Source organism: Felis catus, chromosome C2, assembly GCF_018350175.1.
Source record: "Felis catus isolate Fca126 chromosome C2, F.catus_Fca126_mat1.0, whole genome shotgun sequence".
In the NCBI taxonomy this organism is placed as follows: Eukaryota; Metazoa; Chordata; class Mammalia; order Carnivora; family Felidae; genus Felis; species Felis catus.
The window spans coordinates 97,642,434-97,662,310 of record NC_058376.1 but is presented as its reverse complement, the minus strand read 5'-3'; the positions used below and the strand labels follow the sequence as shown (position 1 = coordinate 97,662,310).

Here is a 19,877-nt window from a genome sequence, read left to right as displayed (position 1 = left end):
AGGCTTACTTGCTTTCGGCATCACCTGTAGATTTAAAGCTATAGTGGAACTATATCCTGGGAGAAATAACAGAAAGATACAAGAGAAGAGTGTGAGTCGAAGGTGCTGACTTAGTTCTTTATTCTAGCCATCGAAATATAAATGACACTTCATTAATTTTTCATATGAAGGCAAAGGCATGATTATAATTTCTAAGTGGAAAAAAGTATTGGAGAAGCAGTTTAATAATTGAATGATCCCCCCTCAAATTGTGGGCTGGGTAGCACATACAATGTTGTATTCCCTCTTAATTCATCAGTTCTACACGTGGATGAGGCTCCTGAGTTACCTCTTCATTAAAACAAATTGGATGCTTATATTGGGCTCTCCGATACACATAAAATTAATGCTGTATTTTGAGGCTTTCATAAAATATATTTAATTATAATTACTGTCTATCTGAACTGGCTATCTGAAGTGGCCGAGTGTTTTATATTAAATGAATACACTCTATAGAACATACACAGTATATAAAAATCCATACTGATATCTAGCCATTGCTTTCCTAAGCTATCTAAAAAGAAAAGGTATAACATTAAGACTCCTTCTAGAAGCCAGTTCCCGGCGTAGTGTCAACTGTCTTGTTTGTTACTCTTAGGATATAAAATTAAAACAAAACCAAAAAAAAAGTAGGCCAGAAAACCATGGGGATGTGGGCCAGGGGCCAGCTGGTCCTTTGCAGTGAATCTTGACTCACAAAACCTTGGCTTTATCACACTGCTAGTGAAAGAAGAATATATGGTGGATGGTGTGTTCCCCCTTTTACAGAGAGCACACATGGATTCAAGAGCTGAGAACAGACCACAGGGAAATGCCAAAAGGATTAAAGCCCACATATGTCTCTGTAGTGCTATATGCATAGGCACAGTATTTATTAATTCAGCTGTCAGCCCTCAAAAACCAAGAGTATTTATAGATGTGGAGCCGAAAGAGGGAAAAGCAGAGAAAAAAAATTGGAATCATGGTCTCTACCCCATTAGCCTTGATCGTACCTGTGTGCCCTCCTATAGCTCTGAGATAATGGAAGCCAAGATGCTATGAAGATAGAAGACAGAAGAGGCTCCCAGGGGCTCTTAAAACTCATTCCAGGGGCGCCTGGGTGGCGCAGTCGGTTAAGCCTCCGACTTCAGCCAGGTCACGATCTCGCGGTCCGTGAGTTCGAGCCCCGCGTCGGGCTCTGGGCTGATGGCTCAGAGCCTGGAGCCTGTTTCCGATTCTGTGTCTCCCTCTCTCTCTGCCCCTCCCCCGTTCATGCTCTGTCTCTCTCTGTCCCAAAAATAAAAAAAATAAAAAAATAAATAAATAAAAACAAACAAACAAAAAAAACAAACAAAAACTCATTCCAAAGCAGAGGTACAGAATAGAATCACTAAACCATTTAAGAAGTCAGAGTTAGCAATCCACTGGGATGAAAGTAACTACTCCTAGAGTTTGCAAAGGGTCATAATCTTTGAACTGTAATGCAGAATATTTTCATTACTTTACTCACAGCTGAAGACAAACAAGGTGGGCAGGCTCTTGGCGAATGGTGCTCTCTTCCCCCAGTCTCAAGGCCGCCAACATCCTCTGAACATCTGATTCATCATCCAGCAGCATCCCAAAAACCCAAACCCCCAGGATTCAGTGATGCACATTTTAGTTACCTGAGATTCTGTGCAGGTGGATAAGCTTCTTCATCCAGAATCCTCTGCCAAACCATTCATTTCTCTTTGAGAACTCCTAAGTCTTCAAGTCCTGGTGTTAAGGCATTTCAAGTATTAGTAAGCTGGTTAGCGCAAAAAGGAGAAAGCCACAACAAGAAGGAAGAAGAACAACGAGGGAGTACCTGGTGTGGCTCACTGAAGTTACAGCACCCCTGTGAGATGTTGTACACATAAGACTCAGGGAGGTCAGGAAGAGGTTTGTTCCCAGGACGTTCACCTAGAGATGCCCCTGCCCGAGGCTGTCCTGTGGTGGAACCGGATGGTCGTAGGCAAAAGTCACAACTTTACTGTGTAGGTACACGTTGAATTCAAATGCATTTTCAAAGTGAGAAGCCAAGGTTTCACTTTGCAGTTCCCTCCTGCGCGCCTCCAGGCAGATTAAATCTATCATTTTCAGGTTCCACACTGATGTTTCTTCCCTTTCCAAGTGTATGTCATGGCTGATTTTCCTCGCCATCCAGCTTCATTCTTATTAACACGTATTGTTCTCTTTAGCCACCTTAGTCATTTTGTTGCACTTCAAATACCATATTTCACCTGCTGTTGGAGGCAGTCATCGAGAGGCTGTGACCACAGTTGACCCTCCAGCTGGACCCAGGCAGTCAGAGGCTCCTCACCCTGCTCCTGCCCTTGGAATGTTCCTTCTGCCCACAGTTCCCGCAGCCGGAACCGTTTGCAAGAACGCCGCATGGAGATAGTGATGTGTTGTTGAGCACACCTGGATGGTGTGAATCACTGAGCCCAGTTAAGGCTTCTACAAACACCTTTTAAACTTGGCGGTTAGGTGTGGAGGCTTTCTCCTCCCGGCAGCGCCTAAGACAAGCCTCCTGTGTAAGTTCCCATGCTTATCAAACCTGCCACCTGCCAACATGGCCTGCCCCTTCTTCCATCTCTCCCAGCCCTCCCCATAAGGGGGCCAGTTTCAAATTTCTCTGGGGGAACTCCCAAGGTTGCCAACCAACACCTGATTTTCTCTCAGGATCAGCAGGCTTTTCAATAGCTTTTGCAATCTAAAAGCCAGGTTGGAGATTTTTTAAATATACTGAACTACCCTAACTGTACCATGAAGTTTGCAAGGTCATTACGTTTTCCTCTATGTCTTAGAAAAGTTTCTGGTCTTGGCTTGAATAGACCCTGGGCTAAACAGCACACACTCATAAATTAGAACAGCTGTCCACATTGTGAACAAATAGCAGGGCTGGCTTCTATGACACAACACCCCTTCCCTGCCCCCTGCCCCAAATAGCAGAAACCAGAGGCTGAACCAAGGAGCTTCTTTGCCTTTGATTTACTCCCCGGTACTTGCGTTTTGCACGATTTCTAGGTCTGTACATATGGTGTATGTTTCCAATCTCTAAAGTTTTAGGAAGTGCCGTAGTGAATATTTGAATATACTTTGCTTAGTTTCCTGGGTCCTCAAATGCCCTGGGGTGCCTTGGAAGCGAGTCAATGGTGAGGAATTCAACCAGGCTGTTTGGCCATTCCCTTCTACTGAGACTCTGCACAACTTTTGCCTTAGCTAGGATAATCATCTCATTTTCCCTCATATACTACTAGTTTTCCATAAGGCAAATCCATAAAAGTGAGACGTTCCTGGTTATTTTATTTTTGTCTATTTTCATTATTTTTTAAAAATGTTTATTTATTTTTGAGAGAGAGAGCACAAATGGGGGAGAGGCAGAGAAAGGGGGAGACAGCACGTCTTGCAGCACGTGCAAGGAGCACGATGAGGGGCTCAAACCCATGAACCTTGAGATAATGACCTGAGCCGAGACCAAGAGTGGGATGTTTAACCAACTGAGATACCCAAGCACCTCATTCCTGGTTATTTTAGTTTATTTATTTTGAGAGAGAGAGAGAGAGAGAGAGAGAGAGAGAATGAGGGGGAGATGGAAAGGGGGGCTGGCTGGAGACAGAGAATCCGAAATGGGCTCTGTGCTGACGGCAGAGAGCCTGATGTGGGGCTTGAACTCATGAATGGCAAGATCATGACCTGAGCTGAAGTCAGATGCTTCACTGATTAAGCCACCCAGGTGCCCCATTTCCTGGTTACTTTAAAGTAAGGATGTGGACGGGGCAGATCAGTTCCTATTAACTACTCAATCCTCTCTGGCCAGAACAACTGGTTAACTTAACTTAGTTTTCTGCTTCCAGCCAGAGTGTCCTGAATCATTGGAGATTAAAGAATGTATACTGTTTTTAAGATTTTTGAATATTTTATATATTGAAAGCTCTGATAAGTCCTAGTTACCACATATCATGATTAAAGAGAAACAACAACACGGTCAGATAAAGACAAATACCACAGGATTTCACTTTTTTTTTTAAACAAATCATTATATCTCAACACTTCTAATTTTTTGAATGTTCTCTTTTTATTTTTGAGAGAGAGAGAGAAGGGCAAAGAGAGAGGGAGACAGAGGATCTGAAGCAGGCTTGAGCTATGAGTACAGAGCCCAATGCGGGGCTTGAACTCGTGAACTGTGAGACCACGACCTGAGCCGAAGTCAGATGCTTAACCAATTGAGCCACCCAGGAGCCCCTGTTTTCACTTATGTGTAGAAGTAAACTAAATAAATGAACGAAGAAAAAAAGAACCAAACCAAAAAAGAGACTCTTAATTATAGAGAACACGCGGATGGTTTGTTCCCTCTACCAGAGGGAGGGAGGTGGGAGATGGGTGCAACAGGTGATGGGGACTAGAGAGGACACTTATCATGACAAGCACTGGGTAATGTAGGGAATGGTGGAATCACCATATTGTACACCTGAAGCCAATATAGCACTATGTTAACTATAGTGGAATTAAAGTAAAAATAATAAAAAAGAATTTAAAACACAAGACAAAAAAAATTGATTTTCAATATAAAACAATGACCATAAATTTAGGTTTAGTCTTCTGGCCTCCAAGCTAAGAAATAGGTCAGGGCTTCCATGCCCAGTCTCTTTCTCAGTGACTCTTAAATGTAAAGGAAGGGAGGAGAAACTTAGCAATCGGGTGCGCAGATGAGGATTAGTGGTCCCAACCTCAACCTGAAGGCTGCAATTCTTCCCATTTTACAAGTGGGCAAGTGGAGGTGCACGAAGGTCAAGAAACCTGCCTGACTTCAGAAAGCCAGAGAGTGGTGCAGCCAGGGGTCACATTCCCATCTGCTTCCCTCCCACATGGCAGGCAGAAGCGCAGACACATGGTTATATTCTCCCAGAGTATTTTAGCTGCGATTTTCTCACCGTTAATGCATCATGCCAGCAAGACACTGAGTCGTGACTAACACTGCCATGAAATAGCATAAGATAGAAAAGGCATGAGCTGTTTCTTGAAACTTTTATTTCATTGGTATAACACACATATCCATGCACACTGTTTTGTGATATAAAATGTATTTATTTCTTCCTATGATCCTACTCAGAAATGAAACTAATTAAACTGCCAAACTACTCTCCTTTTGGGATTCTTTGTTATTCCATAAAAACCACAGTTTATGGGTTTGAGACACAGGCTTTTGAGACAAAGCAATTGCATTATGAAGTTTTTCTCCAAGAGCAGAGATTAATAGAACTATTGACTCATGCAGTTCCCCTACTGCAATGTTCTGAAATTCCCCAGTGTGAATCTGGGAAAGACAGCTATATCTCACTATTATAGTATTTTTAATTTACTTTAAAATACTTCAGCATAGACAATGTGGTGTGCTCATATAAGTGGATATGTGCATACGGGGTGTAAGGGAGGCTGGTTAATGTAGGAAGTTCACACTGGTGGTGGCCTAACAGTGAATACATGTCCCAAAGTTGGTAGACCATCCCTTGAAGGAATCTAATCCAGTGACTTCCAAGGCTGGCTGTACATTAGAATCATCTTAGGCATTTATTTATTTATTTATTTATTCATTCATTCATTCATTCATTTATTTGAGAGAGAGAGAGAGAGCACAACTGGGGGCAGGGCAGAGGGAAAGGGAGAGAGAGAATCCTAAGCAGGCTCCATGCCTAGCACAGATATCGATATCGTAACCGTGAGATCATGACCTGAGCTGAAATCAAGAGTCGGATGCTTAACCAACCAACTGTGCCACCCAAGCACCCCCATCTGAGGCTTTTAAAAAGAATTTAATAGTTATGATATGGATGTAATAAAAATTTTTTTTTGCATTTATTCATTTTTGAGAGACAGAGAGAGACAGAGCACAAGTGGGGGAGGGGCAGAGAGAGAAGGAGACACAGAATCTGAAGTAGGCTCCAGGCTCTGAGCTGTCAGCACAGAGCCCGATGTGGGGCTTGAACTCACAAACCGCGAGATCATGACCTGAGCCAAAGTTGGATGCTTAACTGACTGAGCCACCCAGGCGCCCCTTATTTTTAAAATGAAACAGTAAGATTGACCTTTTCTTTTGCACAATATTCATACCTGTGCAGATTTGCATAACACTCTCACAGTCAGAATATAGAAGAGTTTCACCACCCAGACTACCCCTTTAGGGTTGTATCTCCCGGCCACCCTATCCCCTGATAATCCGGGCTTGTTAAGAAGTTTTTGAAAAGACCAATGCCCAGGCTCTGCCCTCAGAGTTTCTGGTTTCATTAGACTGAGGTCAGGGCGGGACTCTTTTTTTTTAAGTTTCTTTGGTGGCTCTAATATGCATCCAGGGCTGAGAAATAGGTGATCTCATTAGGGTCTACACTCCAGAGGCCACTGTCACACGATCTTTTACTCTCTTCACTCAAATCAACACTGTTATGTTAGATAGTACTGTGGATATTAAACACATTTTTTTTTTCATTCTAGAAGTGAATGAATGCTATTCAGAACAGGTGGGTGAGCTGGGGGAAGTCTTGTACAGGTACTGACCCTCCTGCCGCCCAAAGACATGGAGGAAGACATGGGACTCTTAAGGGAAAACTGTCAGGTACAGGATCTGGTTGGAAACTTAGCTGAATGCTGTGCCTCTGAAATTATAGGATCTGTCCTGAGCAAATCTTTCACGCCCTATGCCTGTCTAGAATGCTTTAAAGGATAGGGATCTGTGTCTTTATGGAGACTTCAGGAAAGCTTAATGTCTCTTTCTGCTTGCCCATAAATATTTGCTTTGCAGATTTGCTCTGAGACTGGTTATATTGTAATTTATCATCTGGTAGGGAGATGTTGGGGAAGGAGCATTACTCTTTCCTACTTTTAGCTTAATCTTAATCTTAGCTATACTTTAGAAACACCTGGAAATTTAAACACCAGGGAATTTTAAAATCCTGGTGCCCAGACTCCAACCTGGTGCAGGTATTTCAGAATCTCTGGAAATGGAGCCCAGGTATCACTACTTTAGAAATTCTTCCCAATGTTTATAGCAGGGCTTTCAACAATAGCCAAATTATGGAAAGAGCCCAAATGTCCATCAACTGATGAATGGATATAGAAGATGTGGTATATATATACATAATGGAATACTACTTGGCAATGAAAAAGAATGAAATCTTGCCATTTGCAAAAACATGGATGGAACTGGAGGGTATTATGCTAAGAAAAATAAGTCAGAGAAAGACAGATATTATATTATTTCACTCATATGTGGAATTTGAGAAACTTAACAAATGACCATAGGGAAAGGGAAGGAAAAATAAGATACAAATAGAGAGGGAGGTAAACTATAAGGGACTCTTAAATGCAGAGAACAAACTAAGGGTTGATGGAAGTGGGGGTTGGGAGGTGGTAAAAATGGGTGATGGGCATTGAGAAGGGCACTTGTTGGGATGAGAGTACTAGGTGTTTACGTAAGTGATGAATCACGGGAATCTAACCCTGAAGCCAAGACTATGCTGTATATTAGCTAACTTGACAACAAATTAAAAAAAAAAGAAAAAAAAAGAAATTCTTCAGGTATGAATCCAAGTTGAGTAATACTATGTTAGAGGCTACTAATATCTGCCAAAAAAAGCCTAATAATTTGAACAAATTAATTGAGTTAAATTTATTTTACTCATTAAGTAGATCTTTCTCTTCTGTCACCAATGCATCTAGACTTGGCTTCCAGCAAAGCAACTGGCTAGATGCCCAGTCTCACCATGCAGCTGCACATCGTCTTCACCATTGGCCTCCCCACTTTGAGTCATAAACACTCCTTGGAAGATGCATTAGTTATCTACCGCTGTGCAACAAAATCTAAAAGTAAGTAAACATTTATTATCTCAAGTTTGTGGGGCCAGAGATCGGGGAGTGACTTGTCTGGGTGGTTCTGGTTCAGGGTTTCTAATGAGGTTACAATCAACTTGTAGTCTGATGGCCAGAATGAGGCTGGAGGGTCTCTTCCAAACTCCCTCCAGTAGCTGGGGGCAGGAGGCCTCACTTACTCATTGGCTGCTGGCTGGCTAGAAGCCTCAATTTCTTGCCATACAGATGTAGGTCTCAACATTAAGCTGTTCCGACATCCTCATGACATGGTAGCTGGCTTCCAAGAGAGAATATGGAGGGCGCTGCATTGTCTTTGTGACTTAATCTCTGTGTCGCACACTATCATTTCACTTCAATTTTATTTGTTAGAAGCCGGTGACTATGTCTAGCCCATGCTCAAGGGAAGGGGGACTAGATTCCACCTCTTAAATGGATTAAAGATTTTGTGGATAAATTTTAAAACCACCACAGGAGGTAATTGGCCAGGGCTATGGGAATATAAAATGTGCTTGAATTGACTTTGTGGAAAAAAAGTCTAATTCCACTAGGATGCACAAACTTAACAGGAATCAGATCACCTGCAGAACCCCCCAAAACTCTTGGAGTTGAGATCACAAATTTGATTGCCATTAATGTATTAATGGTAATTGGTTTTAATTCCTTAGGTCTTCAAAGGAGAAAGAACACACCAGACCAAAAGAAGTCATCTCATCTTGCTCAAACCCATGTTTTCCAATGGCTCAGTTCTTTAAAAGGCATGTACCTTATAGGGAATTCTGTGTATGTGTTAACAGACAAACAGAAATGGCATTTAATTTCAAGCTCCATTAGTAGCATATAGGGAATGGTAAGAACAAGGTCAGCCAAGATAGTCAAGGACAAAAGTATTTCATTTCCAATTACTTAAAATAGTGCACAAATGAAGCAGCTGAGATAATGTTGAGTGCTTGCCAACTTCAAATAGAAGGGATTATAGGAAAGAAATAGAAAGCCTTGTGATACCCGAAGATCTCAAAATGCTCTATTTTCGGTTGAAATCATTGTTTTTACAGCAGGCCTTCAGATCATATAGAACAGGTGTCTACAATTTGCAGGCCAATTCTGGCATGCTTTCTGTTTATGTAAATAAAGTTTTATTGGAACACAGCTATAGTCATTCCTTTATGTATTGTCTCTGGCTACTTTTGTAGCACAATGGCAGAGGTGAATAGTTTCGAAAGAGGCTCTATGGCCCACAAGGACTAAAAGATTTACTATCTGGCCCTTTTGCCGATCTTTGGTATAGACTAAAGAAAGAGGATATATGAGTATTCTTAACTTCATTAAAATAATCCCAAAGCTTTCAACACAGATTCTCTGGGCCTTAAAGACAGACCCAAGAGAAAACAGGACGATCAAGAGATTGGCAAAAAGCGTGTCATTATTTATTAAAACTTGCCACCTTAGGGCAATGTGACTAAAAGTGAATGCCAAGTATCTCCTCTCATCCTAATCTTGTTCTTCCCCATAAAAAATATATATATATAATGCTTAAGTCAGTATTCTTTAGGTTGTGATTGAAAAGAACCTCAAACCTGCTGAAGTAAAAAAAAAAGGGGGGGGGGCATGGGGTGGGAGGGAAATCAAAGGAAGTCAGAACCTGGGAATTTGAACACCATTCACTTTACCATTCTGTATCTATCTCTCTTCCTTCCTCACTTTTCTTCTTCCTCTCTTATATTCCCAGTTCTGTCCCTCTTTCTGTATTGGCTTCATTTTTCTCTGCTGCAACTGGGTATTCTCCACGTCACAGGGAGTATGACCCCTGGAAGCTCCAGATGTACACTTCAGAGCAGCCAGAGAGCAGTTCTCTGATCTGGCCTCATACAGAAATCCCAGAAGATGGAGCACAATGGTTGGTTTGGGGCCCAATTCTGTGGTTACAGGAGTAGGCCTTTCTACAAATGAAGGGCAGAAGAGAAATGGTGTGCAGACAAAAGGACAACCAGTGGACAAACACATGGTCCACTGCACCACACCGACTGGCCCTCCCCCAGCAGTCAGTCACAAGACCCAGGGACATTCTAAGATAATACTGCATTTTTCTTTGGCTTAGGTAGGGCTCTTATAAACCATAACTGATTAGTGTATTCTGACTTAAAAACCTCTCTAGATGTCATAACTCCACCAACCCATTTCTCAAGAAATTCTTTACTCCTTATGCTACAGTTGATGCTTCTAAGCAGATAGACATAAAACATTACATCTTCCTTTGACCTTATGTCTTTCCCTGGTCAAATAATTCTAGTCTCCTGGTTCCTCCTCAAGACCCTATGGCTTGGTTCCTCCTCAAGACCCTATGGCTGGTCATTTAAAAAAATTTTTGACTCCCACCAGAATTGTTTTTGCAAAATGTAAAACACACCTTCTTAATATGTGAAACCCAGAATGTGGCACTAGATAGTAATCCATCCAACTCTGGCTGTATTTGCAATTAACATTGGAATCAGATTCATCTGGGAAGAATTCCTAGTTCTGCCACCTATTCATTGTATGATCTTGAAGTAGTCAATATTCTCAGATGAGGACTGGAAGATATTCATCTAGTAAATATTTACTGGAAGTATCAGTGTTTGGGTTGTGACAATAAACAAGAAAAATAAGGTCTCCACCCTCATAGAACATTTATGCCAAGAAGAGTATAGCCAAGCTTATTCCCATGTCTGTTTCCATAGGCTGTGTTAAATACTCGGATATGGAATGCAGGATGTTATAGAAGGACATGGAAAGGTATACGATCTAGCAGGGCAGGGGGTGAGTGGGAGGTAGACCCTTCCCAGGGGAATTGGTATCTAAGGGGATACCTAAATCAATGAGCCAGGCAAAGGAGAAGAGAGTAAAGAGGGATTGGACAGTGGTTCTGGGGAGAGTAGGTAGTAAATGTACCATGATGCAAGAGAGCATGATGATTTAAAGGAACTGAATATTAAGTATTAGTCAAGAATATTCAGATGACAAGTGACAGAAATCCATTTTCAACTAGCTCAAATGAAAAAAGTAAGATTTATTTGCTCATTAATCAACCCCCGGGGTAGACTTGGCTGGCATCAGGAATGGCAAGATATAAGGACTGCAAAATTGCCACAACTCTCTTCACTTCCGCCTGTGCAGAAGCTGTTTGCTTACTTTTGTGAGTTATGTTTGTTCTCTACTTCTGCAGACTATTTTCTCCGTACAACTGAGAAAATGGACACCAGCTATCCTGAATTAAGGACACAGTAGCTTTGGCATTGGTGGAGGGGTTACTAAGACATTAGGAGAGGAATGTGCTTGACAAGGAGGAGCCACATTTATCATGATTCAGTATTAGAATGTAAATTATAAAGTTGGAGAGGTAAGATGGGGCCAGATTATGATGATGTAGGTTATACTTAAGAGTTTGGAATTTTCTCTGTGTGGAATAGCAATTTGTTGAATAATTTTATAGTGGGGGAGTGTTAATGTTATCTTTTGAAAGATCACACTGTCACAGATTTTAGGGATTGGTGGGGGAGAGCAAATGAGAGAAGTTAAAGGACTGTTGTAATAGTCCAGGTAAAAGGGAACAGTGGCCTGAACCAGGATAGTAGGAATGGGGAAAAAAATGGGCAAATTTAAAGATATTTTGGTAGCCTCTGTAGGGAGTGAAGACAGAATCAAGGACAAACTTTGTTTCTGTTTTGAGAAGCTTGGTGGAGATATTGAAATTAAAAGTAGGTGTTAGGAGGGGAGAGAAAAAGACAAATTTAGCTTTGAGAATTATAAATTTGAGGTAGAACGGGTCATAGAAAGTGAGGCCGAAGAAATGGATCAGGAGACACGTGTCCAAGGCATGGGCAGAGAGAGGGCTATAGAGGAAAGACCTCCAGGACAAAAGCTGAAGAACACGAATATTTAAAGGCAGGATGAGAAGAGAATCCTGCAAAGATTGAGAAAAAGTAGCCAGGATGGTAAGGAAAAAAAAAAAAAACCTAGGAAGAGATAGTACAACAGAAGACAAAAGAGGATTCAAGTATAGAAAATGACTTGTTTTAAATTTTTTACACGCCCTAGCATGGATGTACCACAATGTAATAAGAGAACTGAGAACTCACTGTTATCAAAGTGATTACATACTGAGAAACAGAGCTTACAGGGGAAATATATAGTACTGTAGAGAACTAGATATTGAAACAAGGATATCAGTAGGTGACTTCAGAAAAAAAGAACTGAATGGGTGCTCACATAGAAAACACCAGCCACACACATAGTTAGTAAACAAGGGGTCAGTCCTTCAGGAAGGTTATGAGGAAGTCCTTCAGGAAGGTTTATAACTGAGGACTCAGTTAAACAGTGTCAAATGCTCCAGGAGGACAAAGTTCTTCAGTTGTGAGAAGGGGATTCCATGAAACTTAAAGGATCACTGTGGGGATAACGTGGAACCTATTCACATACTTCCTGTATTATGAAGGCATTCAATACATGTCAATAATTTTCCTTTATGAAAGTGAGTCGCTGTGACCTACCTGTGGTTCACATTATACTCTTATTCCAGGATCTTTTAAGATCATTCTTACAAGTATGTAGTCATTACACTTGTACTAATGTAGCTTTTTTGTGTTCCACTGTACTTGTCCCTAATAAAGGTGCCTTCCCCCACCCTTCTGATTATGTCACTGAGACCAAATCCTTTGATTTTTTGGTTGCGCCAAAAGTCACAGAATAATTGGCAAGATAAATACAAGTGACCCTGTATTTCTGTTCATCTCATTGATGTAGATCAATTCTGGCTGATTAGTTCTCTTCCAACCACTAGTCAGAATGACTACAACTTGGTGCCATATGGAGGAGAATGGTTTGTGATGGTTGCTTCTGGGGTGGGGGGCGGAGGGAAGATTTAATAGGTTTTTTGTTTTGCGTGTGCTCACATGACAACATCTTAGGTTTCTGTACCTATTTATTTTTTCTTCACCAAAACTAGCTCAAATAAAATAACAATTCTTAGCTCTTCCTTTAGGAAAGGGGAGAAAAAAATCAAGTACCAATCCAATTAGAGAAAGAGATAAAGAAAGTAGGTAAAGGTTGGAAAGGCATTTTAGAATTCATTAATATATACTGGCGACCTCCTAAAATTTTTCCTTTTACAAAAAGGAGCTGAAGAATAAGATCAGAAACTAATAAGAAATCACAGACTTTTAAAAGATTTACCACTTGCTTTTCATAGCTTTATTGACTATTACCAAGTTTCAATATGGTTCAAATAATTAAATACTGCAACTGGGACATTAAAAATACAAACTAATTTACCAAAATAATTGTATTCTGAATATTATGTACAATATTATACATTTTACATTACATAAAGGGTTTTTATACATAAAGGTAAAATTTGATCTATGATTATTGAAAATCCAAAATACATTTGAACAAAACATTCCTATGCATACATACACAATCACTCCGCTGGGATAATCAGAACCATACATGAGTGCGGTTATTAAAAAATAACATCGCATTCATACAACAATGGTAGAAATTGAAATTTGCCTTTATTAATTTGAGAGTATTATAAAACCACACACATATGGGTATTATAACCTAATTCTATATATTTAAAAAATCTTTATATAGAGAGACAAATATGTCTCTACCCCGAAAGATATTTTTGATTTTTAAATTTTTATTTTAAGGACTTTTGTAATTCATAGCCCAATCCCAGCAAATGGAAAAATCATGAGGGTCTATCATATTACCATGTGTATTTCACTGAATACTTTTCGAAGAATAACCCTAATTCAACTGTATAATTTGGAATGCCTTCATGTTCATTCCTGTTATCAAAGTGATTACATACTGAGAAACAGAGCTTACAGGGGAAATATATAGTACTGTAGAGAACTGGATATTGAAACAAGGATATCACTAGGTGACTTCAGAAAAAAAGAACTGAATGGGTGCTCACATAGAAAACACCAGCCACACACACTAGTTAGTAAACAAGGTGTCAGTCCTTCAGGAAGGTTAATGCACTGAGGTGCCCTACCTTGTTTGAATACTGGAGTGTCCAAGTCCAGAATACTGTCGTGTGGGTTTTAGTACCATCTCATTTAAAAACCTAATTCCTTTCAAGAAGAGCTGTGATTTTAAGTAAAGCCAAACATTTTTCTAACAGATACAAAAATTCTGAAAAACAATGTCTTTATAGCCAAAATGCCTTTCCAATCGTATGTCACTCTGTACATGGATCTTCTTGCAGAGACAGACAGATGGGTAAAAATTCCATCAGAACTATACCTCACAAGAACCTCAGAAAGGCAGCAGTTAATAAACTGGCCATTCTCCTTAAAGGATCTGCAGCCTTCTGCAGTATTGCCTATTTGAAATCCTGTATTTTATTAAAGGCAAACAACAGAACAGCTGGAAACTAGAAGACAGAAAAGTAACAAGCTGAAATATACAAAATCGGTGCCCTTTCCAACATCACCTAATCTATGAAAAATGAGATTCAAAGGCCAAGGTCTGCTTTATTCTTTCTCTTCTTGCCCATGTTTAGCTTGAATATAAAAGAAGCTCTAACCTAGGTTATCAAAATATATTCATATAAATGTATGAGCATTTCTAATACAAAAGTTAAAAAAAAGTCTAAATTCTTAATTTTTGTAATTAAATATCCTAGAGTTCAGTAGGCAGATTTATGTCTGAGCAGCTTGAAAAGAATCCGTTGGCTGAGCACTGTCGGTGAGGTCGGGCACCATTACATTTCAGCTCTTCGCCGGGATTTCTCTGCAACAGCAGCCCCGTCCTCTTCCTCTTCTTCCTCCTCCTCATAGGGTTCCTCTCGGCCTTTGGGGTGGTTGTCGTCTCGAACTTCTTGCTCTTCACCATCATTGTTTTTTTCATCGGCCTTAAAGGTAAAAGAGAAAGGGAAAAGTAAGAGGGCATAGAGTTAGTGATATAAATAATTCCCTCTTTAAAGAAAAAAAAGGCATGAAGTTATTCACTTTTAGAGAAAAGAGTGAATAAAAATGGTCCAACAGGCAACAGTGCGGTCTTCCCTAATCCTCATACCATCACAGACTTTCAGACGTACACAGTGGTATCTACACAAGCAGCCATTCACATCTCCTACGTACACGCACATGCACGCGGCCGAAATGTATGTCCCACACTCACGTTTTCATCGTTTTCACCATAGGTCTCTTCAGCGTTATGCTCTAATTCCCTCTTTTTCTCTTCAGTCAAATCTTCCTGAACCTGAGAGAAACCAGAGATACTAGGTGACACTTTTTATAATTTCAATAGTTTGATTTCCAAAAAGTTCATTTAAAGTAGTAGAAACAAAATCAAGCTAAAGATGAATTTGAAAAAGGACAGAAGCCAAAGGCCTGACTTGTCTATTAGCTATGAAGTTGTACAACACACGTCCTACAAAGAAATCAACACGATTGATTCAGAGCCTAGGACTTTTGTGTGTGAATTTCCAATTTCTCTGAATAAGCATTAAACCTCCAAGATTAACACTTGAAGAAATTCAGCTTATGAAATTAAAAGTTCCCCTTTTCCAAATGGGAGAACTGCAGAAGTCTGAAGGCTCTGACGGAATGTAACCTCTACGAAGACAGACACCATGTCTTACTCAACTGTCTTCAATACCAAGATGTATACCTGGCACACAGCAATTGCTTAATAAATACTGGTGAGTGAATGAGTCAATGAATAAGAGAATCAAAGCAGCAAATGCCTGCTCTGTAAAGGCACAGAGAAGAGACACCATTACCTGTATACAATGTAGTAGAAAACAGAGAAAATGTGTATGTACAATTCTTAATTAAGAAAAAGTTCTCTGGCTAAAATATCTAGAGCTCAGAACACAATCATTTCCATTTCTTCATGAAATAGTTACTAAACTGCCTCAAATCCCTACATCTCTTCGATGTTCTAACATCACATGTCTGTTTTAAGTAGTTTTCTGTCATGTGCACTATTCCTAGTATGTGTCATTGATCCCAATTATTTTTTTCAAAATGCAAATCAAAGAAAGTATCCAAACATCTTTGCTAAATAATCTCCATTTAATGATTACATTGCACAAAAATTACAAGGTAAAACATTTTCTAACTTAAGTATTTTGACAACCTTATGTATGCCAAAAGATTTAAGTCAGCTGAGTATCAAAAAATTGCTGACCATCAGTTAAGTATCATGTACTGGGACGAAAAGCAAACCTGCCTTGTCTTAGGACAGTGGTATAAGAGTTAAGTCCTCCGGAATCACACACAGAATTACCAGGTTTTGGGGGCCGGGGGAGTTAAAAATCCCACAAATGCGCAAAGGAGGGCAAGTATGCAGGCGTTACAATTAAAGAGGAACAAATTAAGGGCTGCCTCTTAAGTGTCCATCTGAGGTATGACAGGGATGAGTCACAACCCACCCCACAAGCTTTGAAGGGAACCTGGCTTAAGAGCCTACAAACATGACCCTTCAAAGATGCCCGAGAAAGAGCCCAGCTTTCGTGAATCTCTTCTAATCAGCCCAACATCGGCCGGACTCACAGGCCCTAAAGTACGATGGCACCAAATAAGTACATTCTGGACACAGAGGCATAGAGCAGGGTTTTTGTATTCACATGTTCCGGTGGCGCGAGCTAAAGAGAAAACACCCTAGCTTCACCTGGAAGCTCTATCAGTGGTCCATGACATCTCCTCTGCCCTTAGTCACAGAGTCTCGTGACGACATTCCCCAGGGTGCTGGGATGGAACCACCGAACCACTTATTTGACACTACATTATACTACGGTCTCACTCATTGAAACATCATTAAACTGCCAAAGTGTCCCGATCAATTTCAGGAAACAAAGACACGTCTTTTAGAGCATTATCAAGGAAAACATACTAGTGAACACTAAATTTGGTTTAGCTGGGATTGAGAAGGAACTGCCTTGAAACTGCAACATGGTGGAAAGAACATATAAATCAAGGTCGACAAACTTTTTTTTTGTAAAGGGCCAGATACAGTACATATTCAGGCTTTCTCGGCCATAAAGTCTCTGGAGCGGCTCCTCAACTCCACCCCTGTGGTGCCGAAGCAGCTTTGCACAGTACGTGAACAAAAAGGAATGGACGTGTTCCAGTATGACTTGACTTACGAAACAGACTGAGGCCTGTAGTTTGCCAAACCCTAACTTAGGCTGCGGAGTCAGACAGACCTGGATTAAAACCTTCATTAAAACTGGCTCCAAAGTGCTGGCTGCATAAAAATAAGGTCACTTGTTTTTACTATGAAAATTCGCAAGCACACACAAATAAAACATAATTCAAAGAACTCCTTACCGCCATCACCAAGGTCCAAAAGTTATCTCAACGTTGCTGCCCTTGCATCACCTATCGCTGTTCTTTATTTTTGTTGATGAAGGGTTCTTAAAATTTCTAGACCTCATTATTCATCATCATTTTATCACATTTTACATCACCGTAATTTCGTCCCTATCCATTTCAGTATGTTATCTCTAAAAACTGTGGATTTTTCTTACATACCCATAGAGCCATTATCACATCTGATAAGTAATCCCACAGTCTCATCTAATGTCTACTTCATGCTTAACATTTTCCTGATTATCTTCAAAACGTCTATTTACAGGTTTGGTCTAATTATCCCAACAAAGGCCACACCTAACATCCGTTCTGCTCCCCTTTTTTCCTTAATGCTATTAGCTCATTTTCCTGTAGAATGACCCACATGCTGCATTTGTTTGCTTCTTTAAGGTATCACTTATTTCCTTTGGCCCCCACATTTCTTATAAAAGGAAGTTTAAGACTTAAATGGATTCGATTTAGAAAGCAAGAGTTTTTCAAAGGTAATACTGCATATTTTATATCTTCACCGCATCAGGAGGCATATAAAACGTGTCCCTGGTACTTTTAATGAGGCTCAAGTTGGTCAAGGAGCTAAGAAGCCTGACCCCTCCATGATACAACTCCCTGACCTCCACTCATGTAGCAAGATCACCCATTGATGACTTGCTCTTAAGTCACCCGTTTAATTAGAGGTTACAAAAATGGCGACTCTCTAATTCCACCATTCCCTCTGCATTCACTAACTTCTATAAAGAAGAACTCGTCCCTATCCACTGTTTAGTTACCGTACTTGCTACAGCCTTAATTACAGTAGCCTCTAAAATCAAACCTGGCTGGGGTCTAATCACGGGTCCAACAATAACAAGCTGTGTGACCTTCCAAAACTTAGCCGACCTCTCTGAAGCTCAAATTTCTCATCTGTAAAATAAAAGGGCTGGATGAAAATCAGTGATTTAAAATTTTTCTGTGTGTTTGTGTGTCGGGGGGAGTCACGAACCCTTTTACAACTTTGAGAAGAAATGCAAATGTATGCAAAGAGACACAGATATATGTCACTTTACACAGAAGGTTCAGGAGGTTCAGACTTCCCCAAGTCCGCCCGTGGCCACCTGTCCTAGGCATGCTTCTCCAAACAGCGTGTTCCTGGAACTCTGATTACTAGGCTCCAGCACAGGTAAGATCAAAACCTCCAAGGGTGAAGTCCAATCCAGGAATTTGTACTTTTCACACACTCTCCAAGGTGAGTCTTAGCCACAGCAAAGACTCAGAGCCACTAGTTTCAATGACGGGGAGTGCTGGGTTAAGAATGTCTCTGGCCAGAGAGAGAAACATGCTTGCATGAGGTCTTTCTTCTCTGGAGACCTACTGTGGAAAATTCGGGTTATTTATCAGTTGCCAAATCTGAGGTAAATTAATTTAGGGAACCTACAAATAAAAATTTTATAATTTTCAAATATATATATGTATACACTATTATTCTGGTAGTATATTCTTTGTATTGGGAACAAAAGCAATTCAAACTCATCTTAAAAGGCATTACTGAAAAGGAACAAATGATGCGGAAGTTTCTAATTTTCACACGTGTTCAGACTGATGTTTCTCCTTTATAATGGAGACACACCAATCACGTCTTCCACGTTCAACCCTCTTCGGTAACCTGCTGAAGCTGACGCGAACATTTTGTCAAAAACTTCCCAACGCTGCTCCTCTTTACTCATTTTTACTCACTGAAATCTAACGTTTCAGCCACTTTTAGAAACAGTCCCTATGTGATGCAGCAAAGTTTAATAGCCAAAATAAGACAGATCTACTGGGTCTAAGGTCGGCTTTGGCTTCACAGATCAAAGACGTCACGGGATGAGACAGGAGCCGGAAGGCCGAGCCTTACGCAGTCCAATAGGCTGGGATGCAAAGAGGTGGATGGCATGTGACACAGGAGAGGCTTCAGCAACATCAGCCACAGTGACGGACACCACCGTTTGCTGGGTGATGTTTAACAGGGGAGGCTGTGCCGCCTGCACAAGGCGACTCACAGGCTGGCGGTGCCACTAAAGCTGACCAAATATCCCTGTGTGCGCTCTCCCACGAGTGTTCAGACCAATCTGTTTTCAGTTACGCTGGAGAAAATGAGCACTCAGATTTTTCAGTCATTTAACTTCTGGGGTTTTTCTGAACATTTAAATAATTTTTAGGCACACATAGCACTTTTTGGCAAAGCCATAATTTGTCTCGTTTGCTCATAAGTAGATAAAACAATCTGGACAGTAAGCGACACAAGGATGGGATCCCCACGTGAATGTCCCAAACAATAAGCCATGAACACTTGTTCATAACCATCACTTTTCTGCCTTAGAAGGGTAATGCTATTACACTAAGATAAAAGAAGGCAGGGATGGTGCAAATTTCCAAAAAGCACACTTATTTTGGGTCCTACTCTCTGAGCTCAAGTCACAAGTCTTTTTTTTTTTTTCTTTTTTTTTTTTTTTAATTTATTTATTTGGCAGGGGAGGTGAGAGAAAGAGAGGGAGAGAATCTCAAGCAGGCTCTGCTCTGTCAGCACAGAGCCTGACGCCAGGCTCGGTCTCATGAACCATGAGCCTGACCAGAGCCAAAATTAAGAGTTGG

The 19,877-nt window shown here is 40.6% G+C and overlaps 1 protein-coding gene and 1 long non-coding RNA gene across 5 annotated transcripts in view; both read right to left on the bottom strand.

Annotated features, from left to right (window-relative positions):
• Positions 1–1,682: 1,682 nt before the first annotated feature.
• Positions 1,683–2,413, bottom strand: LOC123379806. Its single transcript, XR_006584676.1, has 2 exons — positions 1,865–2,413; positions 1,683–1,773 (listed from the first exon to the last, which is right to left on the bottom strand). It is a non-coding gene; the product is annotated as an uncharacterized LOC123379806 (long non-coding RNA).
• Positions 2,414–13,102: 10,689 nt separating this feature from the next.
• The window catches only part of GOLIM4 (golgi integral membrane protein 4), a 79,860-nt gene continuing 73,085 nt past the window's right edge, over positions 13,103–19,877 (bottom strand). For all 4 annotated transcript variants that reach the window (XM_006936274.5, XM_003991933.6, XM_006936275.5 and 1 more), the window contains 2 exons: positions 15,073–15,153; positions 13,103–14,803 (listed from right to left, as the gene is read on the bottom strand). In XM_006936274.5, coding sequence (XP_006936336.1) covers positions 14,654–14,803; positions 15,073–15,153 — 231 coding nt within the window. In that variant the 3' untranslated portion in view covers positions 13,103–14,653. The remainder of the gene's footprint in view (positions 14,804–15,072; positions 15,154–19,877) is intronic.